This window comes from Caloenas nicobarica, chromosome 1, assembly GCF_036013445.1.
Source record: "Caloenas nicobarica isolate bCalNic1 chromosome 1, bCalNic1.hap1, whole genome shotgun sequence".
NCBI lineage: Eukaryota > Metazoa > Chordata > Aves > Columbiformes > Columbidae > Caloenas > Caloenas nicobarica.
The window spans coordinates 161,548,827-161,574,638 of NC_088245.1; the positions used below are offsets into that span (position 1 = coordinate 161,548,827).

Here is a 25,812-nt window from a genome sequence, read left to right on the forward strand (position 1 = left end):
TGTCAATATACACTTACCTTAGCCGAGCACCAAAACATGCAGGCAATGGAGTTAGTACATTCTGTAACTGCAACTTTATTAAAACCAGAAAAGCACAATGCACAGAAAGTCTCAAGTGAGATGTCGCCATTTGACCTCAATTAAGTGCTGCCCACCAGGGCCAGCAGCAGCAGCGCTGCCTTCAGGAGATGCGCTGCAGTCCCCAGCAGCTGGGAGTGGTGAGTCCAGCCAGGGCTGCCGGAGCCCTCCCTGAGAACCCCCCGGGTACGCAGCAGCTTTCAGCAGACACAAACCCACACCAGTCACACACCGGGACTATCGAAGGAGTGCTTCTGTCCACTGCTGTCACCTAACGCATCGCTGATGTAAGGTGAGACGCTCAGATACATGCAAGAGTCCTACGTTGTGACAGATTTTTTTTTTTTAAGTGATGGAAAGCATGTTTTAGAAAAAGAGAAAGTTTTCCAGCCAGGGTGCACTGATCAAAGACAACTGAAAGAAGGCTGGAAGCTATTCTTTCAAAATGACGTTATGAAACCAAATTGATAAAATGGGTAACTGTGAGTAAGCATGAAAGAAGCAAAGTCTTATCAGTTGGTCACGCAGAAGATATAAGTTGGGAAGAAGAGACAGGCTTTCACGTACACAAACTACTCTCCAGGCATGATGCAGAGGCAGGAAGCCTCAAGCTACAGGACAGGTAAGTTTGAAGCTTTGTAAATTAGTCATACTTGAAGACTCCCCCCAGAGATATCCTGTACTGAATTAACTGACATCTTGAATATTACTGCGATCATACTGACCTACTGCTATGCTATGCATTAATGATTTAATAACATAAAATTGGTGAGTGTTGGTTATGAAAGAATACTAACAGACCTGGGCAGAAATGCATGTCCTTGTACTGCTTACCACAAGAAAGTGACAATTGCTACAGTTACATTAGTAGCAAAATTGAATTTTTATTTTCAAATCGTTGGATTCAATGTCAAACTAAGAGAGGATAATGGTACCTGTTGATTTATGGGGCAACCTGGAAAAGAGAAATAGCCAACATCTTATGCTTCCTATTTACACTCAGATTAACTATGAATTCATTTGACGAATTGTTGTAGGGAATATCCATAAAGTTAAATTAAGATACCATTTACCTTAATACTGACCGATTGAAGTCAGAGGGACTATAGGAAGGAAGAAAGTACTTCCGGAAAATAAAACAAATGGAGTGCATCTTTTGAAAGCCACATACAGTTTTTTTTCTGCATAGATTAAAACTTTTATCATGATGGATCATAAACTGTAAAGTAGTTCTCGTGTCTATTTTGTGCATGAATTTCATGTCTTATACATGAATACAGTAGAACTCTTCTACTGCATTATTGGAGAGTTATCAAAAACAGGATGCTTTTTTTTTTCTTGAGAAGATGAAAAGTACAGAGATAAGCAGGGAAATAAAGACCGAAGTTTTAACCAATAATATTTTTGTGTGGTTATCAGAGGAATGTAATAATTAATCTTTTAATCATTCTGAAGATTGTGTGAAATCATAATATCTCATCTTTTCCAGCCTCAACCTGCCATTCTTGATCTGAATTACAAACAATAAGAAAGGAGATGATTTAATGAGCAACTTTGTCATGTTGCCATTTTGCCTTCGTCAAAGGCAAATGTCTCATTTTGCCTCTAAACTGGAATGGAATAACTTATGTTTCAACTATGCTCACAACTGAGGCAAACATGAATGGAAAAGATAGGGCTATTTTAAAGCTAGAACTCTGGTGCCTTTACATTTTCATAAAGACTAATTAAATACACACTGTTAAGAAGAAACAACCATTTGTTTACTAGAAAATAAAAACCTATATTGTGAAGAAACACACATGTATGAAAAGTCGTCTAAAATTTGACAAATACTAAACTAAACCCAAGAAGAAAGATTTCAGTCACAATGGCAATAGGTATGTTCTTATTATGAAGGAAAAAAAATGTCAGCATGATTTAATAATACTCAATAAATAGGCACTTCAATAAAGTATATATTTACACTGGCTTTCTGAATGCTGGGGCATCACGAAGTAGTATGGCTTTATTACGATGGATGGAAGATGGCAACTACTTAGAACCCAGTGCCAACATGGATTATAACAAATCCAGTGAGTATTTTGTTTTTCAATTATTCATAGAAAATTTAATCCTGATTAAGTATCCTTGGGCAGGAATTCATGGGTAGTTGATGACTGAAACCAACATTTATTTGAAATGCTTCTGTTAATTTAATCTGTGTATATGGCTTAATTATGATTGAATCCTCAATGTAACAGAAATGAATTATATCAGGATTAAAATTCTAGTACCACATCACCCATTCCATTTTCTTTGCCTCCTTTTTTTTTTTTTTCCCTTTAAAAGATGTGAGCCTGCTGTTTTAATTACCTTTATGTTGCTATGTCTTCTAAGCCTCAAAAACTGTTCAGACCTTCATTACCAGATGAAATTTTTAGTTAATTTTTTTTTAAAAGCAGATATAAACCCCATTTTCATTCCTATTAAAATCTGAACCAGTATGAACATTAGTTGCAAAAAAGGCTTTTATTTTACACTAATAACAAATGAGAGTTTCTTGCAGTCAGTTGTGTTTTCTAGAGGACTGTCCCTCTTTTGTTTCCCCTTCTTTTATACTTACACATAAAATGCATTTTCTTTAAAGCATGAAAATAAAAGGACTTGTACTCGTTGTTATGCATTGCACCAATTTCATAACTGGCCTATTTCAGACTTGTTTGAGCTTGTAGATGTTTTAAGAACTCCATTTTATAAGACCTTCAAACCTAGTATTGATATAAAGTAAGGACATTTTTTGTGGCTGTGAATGGGAGAGAAAAGATTCATCATACTTTTTTGTGATACAGCTCAGCACCACATGCTACACATAAACAGTATTTATAAAATTATTTGGATTATGGATTTTTCCACTCCACAGTACTTTTAACATATTAATCTAGGGAGCTCGTCAGACCAAAGGTCTGTGAAGTGCTCTGATATTATCACTCAGTTTTCCAGTGAAACCAATAGATCACACATCTGTGACAAAAATACCTATATATTTAGGTCATTATTGCACATTTATTACATAATAAGTTCTTCCGAAACATCTCAGAAGTGATGTCGATTTTTATGTCCAGAGGACACTGTTAGTGGCAATGTCACTGATGACAGTGAAGATACTTCCCAATATAGACTATGAGATAGAAAAAGTCTGTAGAGGATAACCATAGAGATGCACTGACACAGGATAACACCTATGGTAATAATCTAGAGATAAAAAAGAGAGAAAAAGAAAAATAAGTGAAAAAAACCCACAACACCAAACAATCCACAGTAAATTTCTGTCAGCATACTGTGTGCTTGAGGTTTAACTTTAAACGTTTGAATACTGCTGCAGTTACAAAAGATTTTAACACGAATCCCAAGTCCAGGATTCAGACTCTCACACCTGGGTGTTTTTAAATCTGTAGATAGCCCTGGGCAAGTCACATAACCCTTCTGGCGGTCTCTGTTCTGGGGAATTTCAGACTTGCAATTCACCACCCATGCAGTTTCACAAGCAGAGGTGATGTTTAGATATTCTATTCTTACAACAAACAGAGTGGGGGAAGAAAAAAAAAAAAAAGCCTGGAAATACTTTGCACTAGCACAATCATGGAGCTGTGCAGATAGTGATTTATCAGTCTCACTTAGCCAGACCTCTTTTCAGTGCAAGTCTCTTCATATGTAAAAGATCTGTAAGGCGGCATTTATCAAACACATAAAGGTAACTATTGTTTCTGAGAAAGCAGAAGTCTAAGCTTATGTACCAAGAATGTTTTTAAACACCTGCTTTTTCTTAAACAAATAGGTATTTATTGATCTTGCATTTCAAAAAGGAAACAGATAAATTATTATAATGTAGAAACTGCAGCTGCACACAACGGTTAAATTTGCTCAAATGCAAGAGCAAAGCAACTGTAGTCTCCCTTCAGTAAAATAAAAATCTCAAAATATTGCAAAAGTTTCCTTTACTGATCCTACGTCTAGAGATGCTATCCTGTCCTGACACAGTCGCTTCATTAGTAGGTCTAGAGAAGCCTTTTTTCCCTCCCTAATTTTTTTTTAATTAAATGTGGTATTTCATTTACTATATACTTTTAGTGGAACCTTTTTCTTTCCCTTACATAGCCCCTACACAAATAAAAGCTCAATTTCTGAAAATATTTGCACATAAGTGCACAGATGGTTATAACCATAAAGAAGCAAACTCTGCCCTGGAACGAGGTAGTCAGTCACCTGAGAATAGCAGTGCACTTCACCCAAACATGGCAGGCTCCACACACTAGTTCTCTAATTCCCAATATGCTTAAGCAACTAAGACACCCAGTGAGTCCACCTTTGTTTTCAACTGCTTAGAGTTTACAAAACAAACTACATTTTTGGACAGATTTCTTAATCTAAAGAATACAGTTTAGCTACAGGTTCCCTGACCTATTTAGCTGCATAAAGCTTTTAAAGTATGAGGTTTAAAAAGCAAACAACAACAACAAAATCCACTGATTTATCTTTCTGCTAGCTTTGTTAAAAGAATCCCCAAGGTGTTTTTAATTAAAAAACAAACAAGCAAACAATAAAACAAAACACCCCCTCCACATTTTCCTTTGACTTAACAATCCCACCCCCCTGGCTCAAACGTAGAAATGATTACCCTTGGATGATTCAAACCTCCTATGCCTTTGTAAAATATGACTCACATTAGCATCAATGAGAGCTGTGTGACTAAGACTTTTCAAGTTGCTTTGGGGTCATAAGATTAACAGCCTAAAAGCATGAGTTTGCTAACAAACACTGAACATGAAGAACAACTACTATTCAAATTCCACCTCTTTTATCTTGCCTGTACATACCTTTTCTCTTTGATATTCTCTGAATATTACAGAAATGGTTGCAAGACATGGGTGGCACAAAAACCAGAGAATGCAGGCCTGAAAGAGAAGATGAGTATAAGTTACAAAACGATTACATGCCAGCTCAGAAGAAAGAAATGACAGTTAGAGGAACTGCATTTACATTTCTGTCTATTTTATGAACCCATTGTTTAATTTTCGATCAACAGAATGAAAACCACACAATGAAAGGTGGGATTTCTGTTTAAAAAAAGCTCTACGCTCCTTGTCAAATTAAAACAACTACTTAAAAGTATGATGACAGGGTGCAATTTAATCAAATCAGACACTTAAACATTAACTTTCTTATGGAGGAAAAAAGTTTAGTGCTTCAGTCAACTGCGTGCCACAATTACATTTACAGCAGAAGGGGTCAGTTTCCCTGATGAAACCCGTACTTTGGCAAACGTGATATAGAACTCCCTTTTCAGCGTGCTTCTCTCCACTGTGATGATCTGGTAAAGACCAGCAGCCAGTGACAAAGCAAGGCAAACTCTGAGGCCAATAAGTAGTCCGCTTGCTAAGCCATGGTGGGAAAGGTAGCTGTGGTGACTCCTATCTTCAAACTGCTCCCAAATTAATAAAAAGCTCTGGAAAAGAACAGTAGCAAAGTACATTTAGAGTTAACAAGGTTACATTAAACCTCGCTTAATCTTACCATTATAGATTAAATTATCTGCACAAATGGTCATACTCTGCTCTGCTTGTTGGAAAGCACCATGTTACACCAAAAAAAACCCCTAGCCTGAACTGCTTTTTGGCACTATTTATCAGGCCAAATGCAACTGGCAGGAACAGAGTCTCACTTCTTGCACTTTGTAACTTTTAGAAAGTTTGACAAGTGAAAGTTTTCTCTGATTTGGACAGAAGGAATGTGGCACCTTAGCATAAGATCCAAAATAATCACCTAGTTAAACAGTTGGCCTACTCAGCAGGAAGCCCACTGAAATGATTCCACGGAGCTACAGGGAGGTGTCTCTTTCCACTCGGGATCCACAACCTGTAAAGCCTGTTCCAAAGGCAGGCGACTACGCCTTTTCTTTCAAAATCTTAACAGGATTCACTTTTCTTTTTAAAGATGGGGAAGTAAGAGGGTGGTGCTGCTGCCCCTTTTATGCAATAGCCTAAAGGCTCAAGCGTTCACCCAGGTTGAACTTGGATCTCCCACAATTCCCTTCTTTGCCTAAAGGATATCCAACTCACATCTCCCACCTCCTTGGAGAGTGCCCCAACTGCCAGGCTACAAGCTGTTCTTGGGTGGGCCACTCTCCACCCCTTCTATTGAAGCTGTGCCATTGTGGGGAAAAGAATTCAACATCAGCTAGGTCAGAAACTGAGAGTGAGCCTGACTCTGCAAACAACCGTCTCGGAAACCTCCTAGGGTCTAGGGAAGGGAACGTCACGGGTTCCAAATGCCGTTTCAACATCTGGACAAATGTTCTAGCCAACAGATAATTACATGAAAGATAGTAATCCTCCTGAACTTGCAGGACTGTATCCATTTGCTGCAGAATCCAATTTTGTAGGAGTATTACAAGATTATTGATAGGTTCTCTAAGGAAAAACAGACTAAGAAGTGCCTAGTTTCTGAATCTTAGTTGGGTAGAAGCCAGGCGCCTACTTGTTGCATTAAAATTGGGTCTTGCTGAAGAATACCTTATTAAGACTTTAGGAATGTTAACATTATAAATCAGAATACTCATAAAGTTTAGACTCTCCCAGCATCATGTAGCAGCTGAATGGCATTTTAAGACTTGAATATGCACTGGAATCTAGTCCACCTACTGCATACATCTAAGTTGCATTTAGGTTTCAGGTGTCTAATGAAGCAGGTTTTCTAAAGAAAGGTAGGCAAATTTGATTTATATGAATGAGGTAGCTGTGAAGGCCTTCAGAAGCAGACATTGTATGCCTCAATTTAGAAATATAAATTAGTCAGATTCCTTTCTGAACACATTCAAAGGCTCTCTCACTACATTAACTACATAAAGACAATACGGTTACTGACATTAACTTTTTTTTTTTAAATGTGTGATTCACATGTGCCTTCCAAAGGTGTCCTTGAGTCTCATTAGTCGAGAGACAAGCATTTCTGCTTAGAATATCCTTAGACAGTACTCTCTCACTTTTCCCCTCCCTTACCAAAGCCATGACACAGAAAGCATGACTGCTGTAATTTCAGTCACTCCTCAACTACCTGGATGGAAAATGGAAGGATGGGAGAGGGACAGACAGGAAGCATGCACATCTTGGACATCACTGATTACTAGTAAACAATCTGACCAACATGCTTCAAATATTCCCACCATAACGCTCAATTTCTGGGCAACTCTAAGCAAACGTCTTCAAATGATCAAATTGCTTGACTGAGAATTCTGTCAGGGAGTAAGACTAAAATAAGACAGTGTTTGGTAAAGTTGTGTCTACAGCACTAGTTTTGTCACAAAATTGATGAACTCCTATCACAGAAGTTATTTCAGTCCAGACAGAACATGCCAAGACAACAAATAAGGGTTCTACCTGTTACAAAATCACTGCAGTCTTGTACAGAGCACTTTCCTTTTTGACATCTACACTTGCAAATAGCCAGAGTATTAACTACCTTGGACTGGACATACACTGTTTGAGAAAATGTTAAAAAAGCCTCCACCTCTGTATAGAATCTTCCTTACAAAAGCATGCATCTGGGTGGAAGAAATATAGGCTTATGGAGATGGAACTGTGATACTGCTTTAAGAAGAAACTTCAGGTAGACCCCAGGGATAGCTAACCTCAAAGAACAGAGCTCATGAGGGTTTGAGTTTTCCTTAACCTACACCAATAGCAACAGTAATGAAGGAAGCCACTTTCATGAGAAGATGACAAAGAGCTGGAATAAAGGAATCATAAGAACAAAGTTCCAATCCACATGAGAAAATAGTGTCTGACAGCAGGGTATGCTCTGGACCAGCCCTTTATAGAGTGTAAACAACACAGGAATTGGTTGATCAAAGACCGTGTGTAGCGACAGCAATGTGTAAGATCACAGAAGTCCAGCTTCCTTCGGTTTCACTGGGTTATTCCAAAATGAACAGAAGGCACAGCCATTAGAGGCAGAGATGGAACCATCAGTGCAACACACTGGAAGCTCAGACAAGGTGAGTATGTGTCATTACTCTTACTATGAGCTGGGACTGTTCTCACTCACCGGAAAAAAGCAGGATCCTACAAAGGAGAAACCTGTGCTATGGAGTGTGTCTAGGTTACAATGGATTAGGCAGTCTGTTCTCAATGAAGGAAGAGCTTTCATACACAAGCATGATCTTGAAGTCAAAAACTCTTTGGCTGGCTATACCTGAGAAATTAAGATAAATAAGCCCTGAAGTCCTTTACCTTGACCACAGAAAGATGTATATCAGCTCACTTAGCTGCAATATCAGGAATAAGCTGAAAAAACACCTAGACACCACCCCGCTGAAGTGGATATCAGAGACATTATTTTGTTGGCAATGAGCAGAACTATGTTTGAGCTCTGAGAAGAAATTAGGGGGGAAATCCTAATTTTTAGCCAAAAGAACAACTCTGCTTAGGCTGTAAACAAAAGAACTGGATGACCTAGGCAGCTGAAGAGCTGACGCACACTAGTTATGTCCACCCTTAAAGTCACAACTGCTTCTTCATAAAGCAAAGGAGAATGACCATCTCCTTGTTTACATAATACATTGTTCAAAATGTCTGACTTCATCTGCACAAACTTCTGACCTGTCTTGGTTCACAGTGGGCACCAACTGGTCTTCTCCTCCAAATGCCAGAAGAATGTTTGCCATGGACATCATCCTGATGTTCTAGACATACAAGTTGAACCTCTACATCCATACTATGAAGAACCAGACACTCTTCTTTTTTGTCATGAGGAAACAATTACGGTAGAACCCCTCCTCCCCTTCGCTATACCAACACTGACTTTATGGCTAACCAAGATAACATATCAATCTCCAGTAAAGGCAGGTTCTCATGGGACAGATTATCCCTGAGAGGCAGGGGAAGTGGGAAGCAAAAGGGAAATTAAGAGTAGCAGCAAGGCAAAGTGGATTAACTAGCTGCCTCTAATCATATCTAGTACTTGGGTATCTGATGTCATGCAATGCCAGTACAGTAAAAAATGGTTTATATCTAAGGTCAGAGGCAGAGCTCATTCTGAGCACACCTTTGGGGTCTACCTAAGAACTCCTGTAAAGCATGATGTCTAATGCAGTAAGATCCAATGTCATTTTGGTTAGGTTTAAAGGGATCAGCTGTCTTTCTAGAATCACTGCCTCTACTCCGATCAGCCCTGAAAGCTGAAACTGCTCAGGTCTACGTGATGGGAAAGGCCTGCCACCAATAAAGTTTTGAACAAGGTTTGTGTCTCAGCAGCAGAAAGTGGAATCTTTAATGAATACAGAGCTGCCTGGGAATCTTTTGTTCTGAGGCTGAAATAAAGAACAAGTTAAGGCAAAGGGAGATCCTGAATAGCAGACTTGTCACTCCTTTGAGATGCTACCTCTTTGCAGCCGCAAAGACCACAAGACATTTGCTGACTAGGAGCCTGTGTCCACCCTAAACTGATGGTAACCTGTAAACACACCTGAAAAATTGCTGGCGTTTCTGAAAGAACAAAAAGAAAAATATTCATAGCATTGGTACAAAGAGGAAAAAAAAATGCTGAAAATTTACTGAGTAATTTAACTAGAAGCACGCAAACAGGGTCAGATAGTTTGCCAGTCAAAACTGCAGTTAAGTTGAAGAATAACATGTTTTCCTAGGCTGTCTACTTGCTTGACTTCCCTGAAGATGATATGAGGACAGGTAGTGTAGAACGTCAATAAAACTAACATAGTTGAACCTCTATCTGCTGTGTTAGGGTAACACACGTGGTTTCCAGCACCCTCCACAGCAAGTCCTCAGAACATCTCTGATTATCCATGCAAGTTGGTCCAATGTCTGGCATAGGAGCAAGCTGGCCCTGCCATAAGAATCTCTGGGAAAGAGCGGGACAGGAAGGAAGTTATTCTAGGTTTTTAATCATTAAAAGTGCTCATTGATTGCCCTGTTACAGCAGGTCCAACACACATGTCAACCTAGACAGACTGGTGAACAACAGACTAATCCAGAGAACGAAGTCTTGAGCTCACCACCTTTGGTAGAGGTGATGTGGTCTGGATCCTGCTGCTCTGAGCTCAAGAGCCACACTCTGTATCAAGGAGAAGAAATCTGGCAGAAGGTATATTTTATACATACTGAACCATGAGATGGAAAACATCCTTGCCAAAGGGGCAAGGATACTCTTGGTGTCAGGGAACTTCTGCTGGAGACAGTAGACACTGAGATGGGGGCGCAACACCGCTCCGGCAATGACATACTCTGATATCCATATACTGTTTGTCCAAGACTCCTGCTAAACCCGACATTCCCAATGGTACCAGGAGGAGAGATGTAGCAGAGCTGTGCCTTTGTGGTGAAAAGTGAGATAGCCAACTTTGTGCCAGTTCTCCAGTGGTGCTCAAAGAGCCAACACAAATGTCCAGTGGACCAGTATTGGGGGAAGCAGCACATATGTATGACACCTGCCCCTATTTTTACCACAAGTAAGAACAAAAAAAAAGATCAAGCTGATGATACTGAGTGTCCTTTCCATGTATAATAAAAAGGAAACAACTACAAAAAACTTTCCATTCTCAAGTGACAGAGTACTAACTCACATATGTATGTACAAGTGGGAAGGCATGAATAAAATTAAATATGTTAGAAGTCTTATTTACTACCAGTGTGTAAAATTTCTGATGCTAGATGGGTGTCAAAGTAAGGTGGAATTAACCTATCTTTAAATTTCAACAGTCCCATTGACCTTAATAGCCCTTGGTTTATATTCTTAATTAGCAAGAAATGTCATCTCCCAGCTACTCTTAATGTTTTAGCAGTCCACTTATTTAGTTTGGAAGCAGCACTAATTGCAGATGCTACTCAAATGGCACAAAATCTTCAGTATAATCTCTTCCTCATTACTGTCTCCAGTTTCTCCCTGCTCCTCTCTTTCTCAATGGCTTTCATATTCTCTTGTCTTTATGCTGTGATTTAAAAAAATTTGTTTACAAAAGGCATCACTAGGGTTGGATGATCTCCCTTACAATTTACTTTTAAGTTACTGGTTTACTCAACTTTCTAATTTACTCTAATGGAAAATATTTGAAGGAAATTATGTGTCAGACCATTTTTATGTTTGCAAGACCAATACTGCACGCAAACTTTTCAAGAATTCACTTATATTGATTGAAAAGACCATCAGACATCCTATTTGAGTGGGTCTAGGAGGAGGACACTGAGGATTTAAATTTTTTTTTGGTGACAGAAAGAATTTCTCAGAGCAGCTTTTCTCATCTTTCCTCTAATGCTGCTTGTTGTCACTCCACACAATGTAGTTCACAACCCCTCAGTTGTACTGATTACAACTATTTATAGGACCACATTGTAAATCAGATTAGTAAAATGACTGTGCTGAAATCTCTCTTTTTAAATTTATTTCCAATCTAGATCATTCCACTGATCTGGTTTACAGTATAAAGCTATGAACAATTGGCACGACCAGAAGTTTGGAAAACTGTGGGAACTTCTTAAGTGGTTTTACAGGTGAACAAAAACATACTGTGGAGCTACACCTTAAATTGTCAAAGTAAAGAGAAGGTGTTGTTACCTATTAGACATACTGGGTGCACATTATGCTGTGGGTTCTTTTTCTAGTCTTGATACTCCCTCCCTCATAAAATATTGAAATTAGTTGGTTCATGGTTCTGTCATACTTAATAGCAGTTCTATATTTCAGTATAAGAACGAATACAAAATACAAACCTGTGTAACAACAACTACTACAGCAATGCCAGTAGATGTTGGAGTGGAATCCCACTGAAGAGGTCTGCCATGAGATTTCTTCATTCTGCCTATTGTCCAACCCATACACAGACTCAACAATAAATACAGCATTTGTATCTGCGAGACTATATCACAAACTATCGAAAACAAAAGAAAAATAATGATAGTCACATTTTAAAAAAAATTTTTCTAAAGCAGAGAGAAATGTTCTAAATACCCACAAATGAAAGATGGACATTTATGCCTCTGTCTCACCTTTGGCCATAATTTTGATTATAGCTCAACTAGCTGAGGTTGCTTTGCCACAAAATGTGGATATTTTGAGTAGTTTCCCATGACCAAACAGATCACTATCAGCTTTCCTCTAGTTATGCTGCAGTTCTGCAAGAACACAGGCACAGCGCCTTCCTTCCAAATGTCACCCTTGTGCCAAAAAACTCTGGGCTCAGGAGTCCGTCTGCATGAATAAACTTACAAAAGCTAAAGAACTAAAATCATATGTATGTTAATCACACTGCAAATATGAAACATGAAGAAATGAACTCCTTTCTTTGCTCTGGAATACTTTTGTTCAGAAATCAAATAGTTGCATTGTACTTTAAATTAATTGCACTTTGTCTTAAGGATGCAGTACCTTGCAATAGAAAGCAGATATATTTAGGACAAATTCCACTCTCAGATACTTAAAGGGGAAAATATAATGAATAATCCTAACGCAAACTTCATTTGAAGCATCAACTTGCCTGTATTTAATTTAATTAAATGCAAACTACCTTTGCCTCATTTTACTATGTCTATTTTTTTGTTCTGTTTAGGAACAAGTAACACATACTCCATAAAGTTACATTCTTAATCAGTGTCTCAAACCTGTGTTTGAAGCTGTATCTGAATAAAGAAAACTTCAAGCTAGAATATATTAAAGCCTTTACTTGTTAGCCTTGCTGAAGTACTACTGATAGCAAAAAGAACTGAAGATTTCTTTCTGGGTGACTGCTAGCTTTAGACCTGATAAGGTTTTGACTGAAACTTTTCAAACAATTTTTAAATTGGTGTTTGGAATGGAGAGTAAACTGTCTCATTGTACTGGCATAGCAGAGATGTACAAGGAAAATTGATTCTTATATTACGTAAATTGCAAATTTGGTTCAGAAACTAGCGACTGGGCACTACACACAACAACACTTTCTTTTTCACTTGATTTATATTTTAGTTCAATTAAGTTTGTTCCTTATTTGTAATTTCCACTTACACTATCAGGTACGAGAAAAATATTTCTATGTCACAAAAGCAAACTTCTATTTTTATACAGCTGGACTGTATTATAAAAGATAAATGTACTTCTACATTTACTAATAATATTGGCACAGAAAATATTGCCACTGTACAGAGATTAATATGTACACAAAGGAAGTGTGTCAAATGAAGATCAGCTACAGTATTTCCCTAACACTCAGCAATACCAGCAAAATATGGATATAAGCCAGACTTCAACATGTTATTCCTGGGACATATTTTGTATTCTCATGGTTTATAAGATTAAACACTTCTTAATGTATTCCGACACCTTTGCTGTTTAAAAAATGTCAAGGACTTTTACTAAATACAAACTTGCCCATTTGTTAATAGAATGAGCTGGCACTGATTTGAGGCAAAATGACCTTGGAATTATTTTACAATGCTAGCTATGGAGACATAGCACTTGCTAGAAAAATTTGTTTTGTGAACTCGAGGCATGCCAAACCAGTGTCACAAATCCAAGCTAGAGGAATGACTGAAAAAATCTGGATGTTCTAGAGAGTATTTTATTTGCTGTCAGTCCTTAAGATAACTTGCCCTATATAGCCACACATCACCTCTCAATCGCATCCTGGATACAGATAGTGCTCTGCTTCAGTGTGGCAACAATTCAAGTGGGTTCCCAGACAAAATGGTATAAGACAAAAAAAATCAGTACCAGCTTTAATGTGTAATATCTCATACACCTTGCCAGAAAGCAAGAAGGTTGAGAGAAATTCCTAAAATTACAATAATCCTACAATATCCAGGGTCAGTGTAAAGTCACATGCCACCGAGCTGATACCACATTTGTCTGATTTCATCATAACTCAGCTTTTTTGGCTGTTCAGACACAATATTCTTTCACTTTTCGCATTTCGATCTTATCAAAAGTTAAAAGATCACTATCTGTGATGCTTTTGAGGGCCAGCATTATCTGTGTAATTTGTGCAACTAACCTAGGTGATAAATTAGACCAACAGTCAGGTCTTTATACACGGTAAAGACTGAGTGATGGTAGGAAAAGAATAATTGCTTGGGATAGTATCTGAATAGGTTTCTAAAAAGAAATTCTGGCCCCACTGAAGTCAAAAGATATTCTACAGTTAACTTTTAACTTGGATTTCTGTTCTGATATAGAAAAAATGGCAGCACCTTCCTTTTTGAAACTACACTACTTGCTGTCAGCCATTCTTCAGAACTGTAATTGACATTGAAGCTTTCCACATTTCTATTACTTCTGCTATTTTACTGCTTCAGGAACCATGAATCTTAAAAACAGTAGGAAAACTCCCTTAGCTGAATTTCTTAAATTCAGTTATTGATTTTTAAAAAAATTATTTATAATAACCTTTGCTCTAAGCAAATAAAAGCGGGCTCTTCACTGTAATACATACACACCACAAAATCTAACATGCAGCTCTGAAGTTCTGGCTGTGTAGTTAATGCTGGGTTTCTCACTGTGGAGGAGTTATGACTCCCTCCAGATTCTGTTTCATTTCATTTCATTTCAGGAGACGAGAAGGAAAGTTTAATAACACAGTTGCTGGAGATGCTGCAAGGAGCTGCTAACTCAAATGGTTAAAACAAGAAAGAGGAAATTACTGTGGTGCCAAGTGCCATCAAGAGGCTGTTATTTCCAACTGCAGGCTTCTAAATGAGATCTAGGAAGGGAAATACCTTCCTACGTAGGCTGTTACTCTCCAATGCTATCTCACTACCACGGTACTACTTTCTTGGGGTGTTTCAAGCCAATCAAAGGCAATGTATTTACTTAGAAAGTACCCTGCAATACTTCGAATGTGAACTACAGGAAAAAAAAGCCACCACCAACAATATTTAACACTGAAGAAGCCAGCAGTAGTAAATTAGTGCATTTTGGGAAGGGATGTTATAGGAGTTTAGTTCCAGTGAGAACTCAGAATATCTATACAGAGTGGAGAAAAGTGCTTCGTTAATACCAGTTCCTTACATAAGCATTTTTGCATCACTCTACTCATAGCACTTGTGCTGTAAAACACGTACGTTTTCACTATAATCAATGTTAAATTTGCTAGTGAAATGACACACTGTTGAATGTGGCTGAGGTTCCTAAAAAGCTTTGCTACTCTAGATCATGTGAACTCTGCAAAACCCTTCAATGTATTGAAACATTTAGTCACGTGATAGGCACATATTTAAGTGTTTGTAGGATAGAATCTTCAGACCAGAAAACCCTTTAAAAATCCTGAACAATATCACAACTGTATAACTTTAAATACAGTTATTATTATAAACATACAGAATAAAACCTGTTTTTCAGAAGAGCAACTTTAGGTAATTTATATTAAAAACACAGTGATATGGTCCAAGATCGTAATACAGTCCAACTACAGATTTGCTAATGTATTATACATATTGATGTGCAGGAATATGTAAGAAAGTAGACAGGCATACTCACGTTCTGCCAGAGTTCCCATAAAAGGTGCTCCTATTCCATCTTTAGAATAACTGATAAAAGAATAAAAAGTTGATATTTTTAAGTGAATGAGTCTTAAATTTGTGTTCTCTCTTAAAAGTACATTTAAGTAATGATGTAGTTCTAAAAAGTCAGTCCTGTGTTTTGTCACAATTGTCACAGGAAATATCATGTACTGATCTTTACAACACACTGTTCTCCAAGTCTTAAGACTGAAAGCAAAAATAAGCAAAGATACCTCGAGAAATGCAGGTAGTTGGCAAAAGCTGAACCAGCCTGCAAGAGTAACGCAATTGTCAACACCTTTAACACAGTATGCATAGGTCCATGCTTCTTAATTGTTTGCCATAGGGACTGCGCATATATGCAAGCAGTTACGAAGTATGCTAGGACAAGCAGGAAAAAGAATTCATGTAATCCTGTGAACAAAAGAAATACAGCTTAGTTTTTATAAAGAAACATTGCTACTAGCAGTAAATAACCAAAACAAAATATGTTTTTTTATATAATCACTGGAAAATACATAGCAACTGTCACCCAAAAGTGGTAGTTCAGATAAAATGAGTAAACCCTAGCCTATTTTGCCCAAGAAAGTCAGTGATTTTTTTTCAGAGAGGTGATTCTTATTTGATCTCAAAGTATTTTTCATTCAACAGTACCTCTTCTGAGTGTTGGAGAGATTCTATTCAAACGCAAATAGCTTTGTAGCAATTACTGAAACAGAACAAAGTGGCATACAATTTCTTGATATACAGAAAATAATTGTAGCCTATTTGATGAGTCAGAAACACGTTTATTAAAGGACTCATTTTTAATCTTTTTTTTTCTTCAATTTTTAAAGGCACAATCGGATATGAGAGAAAGCCAGAGCAGACATCTGTTACCCCTACTTAACCACTGGGTGTCACTCTTCCTCCACATAAAGTAGTCTAAGCAGCACAATCGACCAACACAAGACTTCAGAAAAATGGAAAGGGAAATAGCACAGAGAACAATAACAAGTTCACAGAGTGGATTTTTTTTTTTCCACCAATCTGAAAAAATGCCCCAATTTTTTGATATTATTTACAAAAGAGAAGTCCTCTATTTTTCAGTCTGGCAGTAGTCTGGTAAAATGTCTCACAGAATCATGATCCTAGAAATTTTTTCTATTGTCTGGAAGCCTTGGAATATGAGCTCCCAAAGGGTCAAAGCCAGTGACACGTAAACAAAAATGGGTAAACAGAAATTCCTCTCAGAAAATGTATGTTTTTCTTCTCCAACCTTCCTTGAGACTAAGTGGTGCCCACAGAATCAGATTCTAAACAATCTTTTTCCTCTAGCAACAAAACAATTCTGCTAAAAACCTCAGCGAGCTCCACCCAGAGACTAGAAACAGAGCAGTTACACACATTTCAATATCTAAATTGAAAAGTATTAGAACTTGATGAATTCCAAAGATTTGCTAGTACTATAACTTCTATGGCTAAAATTGGGCACGCAGTGAAATGGGAGGACGAGAGCTTAAAGAAATAAAGACTCATAAAACAAAAATTTCAGGGCCGCTCTGGTTCTCTTGTATACCTATAAAAAAGCATGATTTATGACTTACAAAAATATGCATTTTAGATCAAATCTCTTATTCTTTTTTTCACTCTTTATCTTTCTGCTTCAAAAGATACCCACTGAAGTTGGCAAGGATTCTGTAGATAAATTATTTCTCACTGTGACGAGTGGGTACACACAGAAAACTCTTTAGGAAAATTAACTAGCTTTAATAAACACTAATAATTTAGGATAGAAAGCTCTTACCAACCAAAGACAGACTGTGGATGATTGGCATGAGACCAAATGGATTTAAGAGAAAGTTGCATTGAAATATAACTATAAAAAACCAGAAGGGTAGTTTTCAACCTGTCTTTTTTAAGTTTCCTGACTTTCAAGTAACCTAGAGTTGACAGAGAAAATAAAATATATGTACCTTTGTTTGAAATACCTAACTTCAAAGATCTTCAAAATGCTCTCTACCTGGTCAGCTGCCCTTAGAAATCCTACATTGCACTGGTACCATGTCTTCAAATAAAAAACCCCTACCATATAAAATGACAAAAGATTACTTGCTAGGGATCAGAAACAAGGCCGCCTCCTCTCTCAAGGCAAACACCTTAATTATAAGGTTACAGCCTCAAGTTCTCTCCTATACTTTCCTTATAATCCATTTAATTTTGAGATCTCCTGTGTCAGGCCACAACTTTAGCAACTAAAGTGAAGGGTGACTAACTAGAAGCATCTGGAACTATGTAGTTTTTAGTTGTCCTAGTGAAAGAACCAGGAAATTAAGTTGGATCTTTTCTTTGATGCCCTAATGTTCCATGCTGCACATTTCTCTATGGAAAAAGGACAAAAATTATTCCCCAAAGATGCATTTAAAAAAAAAAACATAGAAAAGAAATCATCATCAGTTCTTTGAAAGCAGACACAGGCAGGTAACTTCAGGATTTATGGCAGTGTTGCAGGTTTTAATTCTGAATAAACAGAGGTGTTCCTCTGCAACCATGTAAGACACGGCTTGTAAAGCTCATCCCGTTTCCTACTTGTTAGCTTTAAATATGTGCATCCAATACATTTATACACTTCCTTGCTCAGCATAGAAGTTGTGCAGGGTTCTGCTTCCAAGTGCTCAAAGTCTTCCTACAAAATTAATACAGAGCTGAGATGCCTCTCTAGAAAGTCTGAACACAACTTTTAAGGGCCATATGATTTGGGTTGCTTTGCCTCCTAATTTAGCAAAAGAACGTTACTAGTGCTTTTTGAAAATAAGTAAATTAACCTAGCTTTCACTTCCGGATACAAAATTCACCAAATAAAAACTGCCAACTAAGTTTGGAGCACAATCAAGAAGTTAAAGAGACAGGCAGGTCAACTTACAAGCCTTGAGAAACAGATGATTAACAGTGCTACTTTGTTACAGATTCTGCTAAATGTTTCAGTGAATATTCCCTTCCCTTCAAAAAGGGACCTGCCTTTGTTCCCTCTATATCTCCTTGAGACCAAGAATGACAGCAGGGCACACGATTCTGAGTGTAGCAATTAGGCTTATTCTGGGTACATGGAGGTTAAATCTGTAGATGAAAGCAGACTAAACCTGTTAGGCTCTTTCCTCACAACAGATCAAGGTTAGTGACATGTTGATGAGGCCTCCCAGAGCAGTGAAGCCAAGCACTGGAAGGTCGGTTTGGATTGCCCAAAGCATACAATTTTATGTAGGCATTTCTTCAGCTGCTGTCTTGAATCACTTCTACAAGTTTTTCTTTGCATGTTTAAAGATTTTAAATTGCATTTCTTAAATAAAATGAGGACTGACAAATATCTCATCTAATCTGTGGCCTATGTCTAAGATACTTAGAAATACCTAAACACTGAACCAAAATTATATTGGTGAAATGTTATATACTGCATGTACTCATGTTGTAAGAAATCAAACTTTATACAGCTAAGGAGTTTCATGAATTAAATAAGCAAACTCATTAAAATCAGGGATTAAATTCACATTCAAGCCAAAGCTTACAATTTCGACAGAGGAAAAACACCTCTTAGCAAAGATATCAACACTTTTTTTCCTTGTGCATCTATGCTTCCAGTTAGGCAAGTTTTGGAAAGTCAGTCTAGAGAAAGGGTTTTCCTGTATTGCCAGAAAATGAGTTACAGTTTACTCTCTATGAGAAAGCAGAATCTGAAATATAAGAGAGACTGCTATCTACTTCCCAGCGCCACACTTTTCCAAGCATAGTAAGTACTGATTTGTTTGGGTGATCAAATCCTTAACTTACAAATCTAATTTTAAGAAAAAAAATCTTACCAGATTCCCCTGCGCTAAAGTGATCTAATGGATTCCCTTCTGCATCTGGGTTTAGTAAGACCATTTCAAACCGAATATCCTCGGATTCAGAATAATTCTCCTCGCAGGTAAACTTGTCTACATAAAACACATACCATGTTTCCGGATAAGGAATCTGGGACACTGTCAGATTTTGTTCTGTGTGGTTCACAGTCACTTTGGAAGAAAACAAACAAACAAAAAAAGGAGTAAATACTCAGTTTGTTTTTAGAAAATTCATCTCTGGCTGAAGGTAAAATTTAAATCCACAGCACAATATACAGGTTATAAGCTACATGCAGTATAAAACAGCCTTTGCTTTGAAAGCTAGCCATAACCCCTGAGGCCAGATACTTCCATCCTCACCTTCTGTTTCAAACAGGTGCAGGCAAGGGAAGGGGAGGAACTGTGTCGCATTCCTGTTCTCAGCTTTTGGGTTTGCTGGGAGGGCTCCCTTCCGCCAGAAGCCAGTACCTTTAAACTGTGTCTCCTATGCTTAGACATTCCCATCCTTTAGTACCGTATTGATGAGACTAGATGTTTTGTATTAGCCAACAGATACTTCTGCAGTACGAAAAATACCTTTTGAAATTTATTCTGCTCTGTTTTCAAAGACATTTAGAACCCTGAACAGGAACAGCCACATGCAAGATGGATAAAAAAATAGAGTGCATGCTTTCAAAGCGCAACTTAGCATATTTCACAGCATCTTCCTCAAACTGTAATAGATTGAATTTCATTTGACAGCTGAGGACGGTGACCATTGTCTAATAAAACTGCATATTTCAAATCAGTTTACATTTAAAACCAACTATGTAAGAGACTGAAGCTTCATTTAATCACTGATCTTACCACTATTTTTCCTAAAAGCAACTGCTAACCAAGCACAACCTCTCCGAAATAAACATTTGCTGCACATGCAATCTGTGGCTCTGTATGTTTGGGTGAAGCTGCAAGAACAGTAAATACTGTTACACTGATTACTAAAGTTGAGTGCTAATTAGCTCAATTATAAATGAAAGCCATCTCTGTAGAAGAAATAACAATATAATGACTGGACTGTAGATTAATTCACCTTAACAGTTTAAGATGACAATGGCTAAGGACGAGGAAAGAGAAAAAAGTATTTAAAATTCTACATAACAAGCTATTTCTGTTTTTTACGCAAAGACCTTTCTAAAAGAAAAAGCTGCAAACATACATTCAAAACAACCTTTAAAAATGTCATTATCCTTAGATATTTTGTAGACAAACTTTAGAACCAATTTCTAACTTGAAACCTACCTGTGAAAAACATTATGTAATTTAAATAAACTTGTTTCAACTTCAAGAAGTTATTTTCTCTTCTCTGAAGGCATGAACATCAGGATCCAGGAAGAAATGTATGATATGTTTCTTTGCAGCATTTGTCATGAAGTACAAATTCGGGCAACACATGAACCAGAAAAAGCAAGTGTTCTAACACAGGCAATGTGTCTGGTGTAGCTAATGGTAAGTGTGCATTCCACTCTGGAGCTACATATCTTATCAAATAAACACAAAGTGAAATAGCTCCTTTCAAAAAAAACCCGCAATTTTTTAGAAACACAGTTTTAGGTTTCCACATGGTGCTTCATCCAAACGAAAGGCAAACTCCAGCTGACAGAGGTGGCATTACTCTCCATCTGTAGTTTCAGCTGAGTTCTGGCACAGCGTTATTTGCATCAAGACTGTGGATCACGCAAGCGCATTTAATCAGTTTTCCATCAAATCTGCAAGTTAACTCATAGGAAATGAAGCAAGATAAAATAAAAATGTAATTGATTTTGCCCAAGATCAGCAAACAGATCCAGCTCACCCTAAACACAGTAGAAAACACCAAGTACACTGCTGGGGCACACAGGAGTGATGGACCAACTGCTAGACATGTCATGTTCAGCCCAGATGAAGTGTAAGGGAACTACATCCTTAGAAGACATCTGTATAAGATTTCGGTATGACAATGTTCCAGGAGATCAATTTGTTACTCTAGGGATTCTGGCCACACATAGAAAGTGATTTAAAAAAGCAGCTGTTTTCCCTTGAGATATATTTGAATGAAGTTTCTAATATTAATTTAAATTCTTAGAAGAAAATCTATGCTTTATGTAAGTCCTGTAATATTATGGTCAATAAATGGTGCAAAAAAGATTATTTCAGTACATTTGTCTTCAAATTACATGATTGAATGCTTTAATGTTTTACTGTTCTTTTAAATTTAGATGGATACTCAAGTTAAGCTTTATCCTGATTAGCTGATCTTTGACGTTGTATTAAAAATTTTCTAGCATGTTTTGTACATCAAAGTGTGACAGGTTTGTGCTATCATGAAAATTACAATATCCTTTTATTTTTTTTCCTTGTCTTTAAAAAATGTCATTTTCATGGAATTGGAGAACAAGAGCCTCCTGACAAATAAGAAGTGTTCCTCCATAAACAAAAGACAACAAGATAACCTGTATATTCTGTACTGGTATAATTATCAGCTCAAATATTAAAAACTTTTGACTGGGAGATTCAGTGATGAATATCAAATTACAAAATTAAACGGTGAAAGAACATTAAATTATAATGCAAGCAAGTTATAAAGTAAGGCACCATAATCCAGATTAATTTTTGCAGATGACCTTACAGACAGGAGGGAAAAACCAAACAAATAAACAAAAAACCAAACCCAAACCCCTCCAAACAAAACAAAACAACAAACAAAAAACAATCCCAAAAGAAGCTACAGCAGAGAAAAAGGTTTTCAGATACAAAATTACCCTTTCACTGTGTCCTTGGGCTACACACTCCCACGTTACAAGCATTCACTTCAGAAGTTTAGAAGTAACTGCAGCAGACTGCATGAGTTTGCGTCTAATTTTTTTTTCATCGCACTGCGATAAGTCACAATTCAAACTGTACATTTGACGGTTTCAAACATTTTATAAGTTCTTCAGTTTCATCTTACAATTGTATTCTTTGTAAATTCTTTCATATACTCAACATTAGCTTTTTTATGGAAAAGTTTAGATTAAAAAGAAAGAAAAGAAAGAAAGAAAAATGAGACTTTTACTCGAAGCAGAGTTCAAGAAAATCTCTGTACTGAATGAGTAAATGAAAACTTCACCCAAAAATGTATCATTTCCAAGTTGTGCACAAGTGAGAGCATGAGACTAGAACTGGTCATAAAGTTTGGCTCTTTGCATTAAAGTCATCATTTGTCAAGGATTGTTTGTTTTCCAGCAGTGTACTAAATCATAACTTGCAAACAAAGTCTTGTGAAGTGAAACAAACAAAGCAATTACATTTCCTTGTAATAATTTTTAATTACAGAAGGCCAAAGTCCTGCTTTTACTTAAGTTGATGCGAAGTCCAAATTCACTGAAATAAATATTCTAAGCACACAGATAACTTAACAGAGGTCTAAATACATAGATAACAATTTGTAAAGGAAAAAAAGTAGTAACTCACTTGTCAGCTGAGCTTTAGAGAACTTCTCTGTACAGCTGTGATCTTGGATACTGTTCTGCAGCTTCTGCCATTCCTGTGCTTGAAACAGGTGAAGTCTAGCTTCTTTTGCCACAGCCACTGCTATGTTCTTGATTCTGATACACAGAACAGCATGGTCACCTTGATATTTAAAAAATAAAATCAACTACTCTGCCTTGATGTCAGTTACAAACAAAAAGCTAGCATGGCATAGATTTTTGATAAGTAGCAGTGCTAGAGCTTCACTTTATTTCTTAGACTTTTACCACCACTTTCCATAAAAGTCTTTATACTCTTTCAGAAACAATTTTCTATACGACTCATTAACACAATACTGCATGATGGCACCTAAACAAACCTTCACTCTAACGCAAATGTCACTAACCTTCTTTATTAAAAACAGCCTTCCCTCTCCCCTCCCTTTTTTTTAAGCAGACTTCCAGATAGTCTTTTTTTCCTTCCTCCCACCTGAAATTTTATTTTTTCAGCTTCAGGTAAAGACAGTGCCTCAATCAGTCACAATAGCTAGTTAAAAGTCTAGTATTTTGTGACCTTTGTAGCATGATTATGAGCATCACAGGGTAGCTCTTGAGTCTAATATCAGAAAAACTTATGTAAATGGACATTCATGTTATGGACTGAATAGAGCCAAAATACTTAATTATAGAAGACACAATTCAAATTGATACAAAGAAAATCAGACTTCAAAAGTGTCCTCTAATGTGTCAGTCTACCTATAAGCTGCATCTTGACATAGAAAAATATTTTAGCCATTCTATAAGTAGCTCATTTGACACAATTTATCTTCTGTGGGTAATTCTACAGCCCTCAAACTTATTTTGATAAATTATTCCATTATGTATTGCCATAGACTTCTTTAATGTAACAGTATCCTACACTAAAAGCCAGGATTTAATGGAGAAGCAAAATAAATCAGTACTGCAAGAGTACAAATTCATTCAAATTTAAGCAAGCTTTGTACGTTTTTTAAACGGTCAGAGTAATCTTCTTTCCCACCTAACCTGGGCACCAGCTGGATGTGAATCAGTAGACTACTACCAGCTTCGAATATGGCTTTCCCAGGAAGGTTTTCCTGTTCAGCGCCAGCTGCAAGAGAGCGTTCCTGCAACAAAACCTCAAAAAAGGTGATCTCCTAGGATCTGTAAAATGTTATATGGACTACTGTTTACCTAAGTTGCTAACAAAAGATTTTGAAAAACTAACTGAAGGTTCTAAAAAAAGCCTACATGGCTTCACTAAGATCCAAAATACATAAAGTTGTGGGTATTAATGCAGAAAGAGGAATATTTTTAAATAAATATGCAACATCAACTTGTAGAACAAATTATATCTGAACACCTAAACCACTCATCTGGAATCTTAACAGTCTTTCCTCAGATTTAATTAGTGCATTTTTTTCTTTACATCTATTTAGAACACTTCTACAATAATTTTCTAGGACAGCGATAATTAACTGCTTTCAAGTCACTCCACAAGCTATCTTCACTATCAATCACTGAAAGGTCACATTCCAGCTCTTCTTGGTTTATAACACATTGTCCTTCATCGCGTAAGTTGGGTTTTTTTCCTTGCAAAAGTTTTTGTTTTCTTCTCACACTACTCCTCCAGCCTGGGAGGAAGCCTGTGTGTTATCTTTATGGTTGTTTTTTGAAGCATTATGCAGAACTCTTCTGCTATGTAGCTAACTAAGAAAAAATAACAGTCTCAGCTACCAAAATGCTGAACATGTAGGAAATGCATGCTGACCAGCACAGCCTCGTTGTATAATAGCGCTCACTACGCCTGCATATATACCTTTTTGCAAAGTAAAACTTCTGTAGCAAGGAGAGTGATTTCCAACGTGTATTTCTGCAGTGGCCATTCTAACAGGATCCTAGCCAATTCCAAGGCCTCTTACCTAACAGTTATTAACAAGGAATTAATAAGACAGGAAAGAAAAGCCGTTGGGAATAATAACCAGGTGAAAATTTGCATTCTGACGCCCAGTGACACTAACAACACCCGTAAGAAGCACTGTTCTCACCCGGAGGAGTTCCAGGAGGGAAGGAGAGGCGCATGTGAAAGTCAAAACGCCCCGGCTCCCCTAGATCCTCCCGCCACGCCAGGCCGTGGGACGCGGAGGGCAGCAGAACGCCGAGCACCCACAAGAGCACCGCGCCGTTCTGCGGCGCACACTGTTTATGCAGCACGACGGGCTGCCGCCAACTCCTCTCCCCACTGCCTTGCTGCAGCCCCGCTTCTGGCCGAGCTTCCCACCGCCCCGCCCGGCGCGGTCCCAGGCTACCCGCCGCCCGCCCAGCGGACCAGCCCTGTCGCACGGCCCTGCGGAGGGCGGGCAGCCGGGCTGACCCCGCCGCCGCCGCCGCTCCCCGCAGGCCGCCGCCCTAACGGCTCCCCGCCGCGCGCCGCCCTGACGCGCCCCAACGGCTCGTGGGTCGCCCGGCCCGTTTCAGGACGGCGGACAGGGACGGATGCGGCCGGTCGCTCCCCTCCTCCTCCTCCTCCCCTCCCTCGGGCACTCACCGTGGAACTGGAACCGCGCCACGGGCCGCCACGGCTCCAGCCGGGCGGCGGCGCTGGCGAAGCCGCCCCGCAGCGTCTTGCCCCCGGCGCCCCACCAGCCGGCGGCGCACAGCAGCCACAGCAGCCGCCACCGCATCCCCGGGCCCCGCCGGCGGCAGCGGCCGCCGTCACCCGACCCAACCCCCCCCACCTCCGCCGGCTCGCGCCGCCGCGTCACGTGACCCCCGCCACCCCCTCCGGGTTATAAGTGGGCGCGGGACGGGGGGTGGAAGGAGAACCAATGGGAGCCGCGCGCGAGAGAGCGTGCCCCACCCTGGGGGCGGGGCCGA

The 25,812-nt window shown here is 38.4% G+C and overlaps 1 protein-coding gene across 1 annotated transcript; it reads right to left on the bottom strand.

The window, feature by feature from the left end:
* Window positions 1–932: 932 nt before the first annotated feature.
* GPR180 (G protein-coupled receptor 180) lies at window positions 933–25,619 on the bottom strand. The gene is made up of 9 exons (XM_065648576.1): window positions 25,484–25,619; window positions 22,922–23,080; window positions 19,430–19,624; window positions 15,830–16,010; window positions 15,574–15,623; window positions 11,838–11,995; window positions 5,372–5,563; window positions 4,935–5,012; window positions 933–3,312 (listed from the first exon to the last, which is right to left on the bottom strand). Exons 1-9 carry the CDS (start codon window positions 25,617–25,619, stop codon window positions 3,154–3,156), a joined length of 1,308 nt encoding a protein of 435 aa, XP_065504648.1. The 3' UTR covers window positions 933–3,153.
* Between the last annotated feature and the right edge of the window lie 193 nt (window positions 25,620–25,812).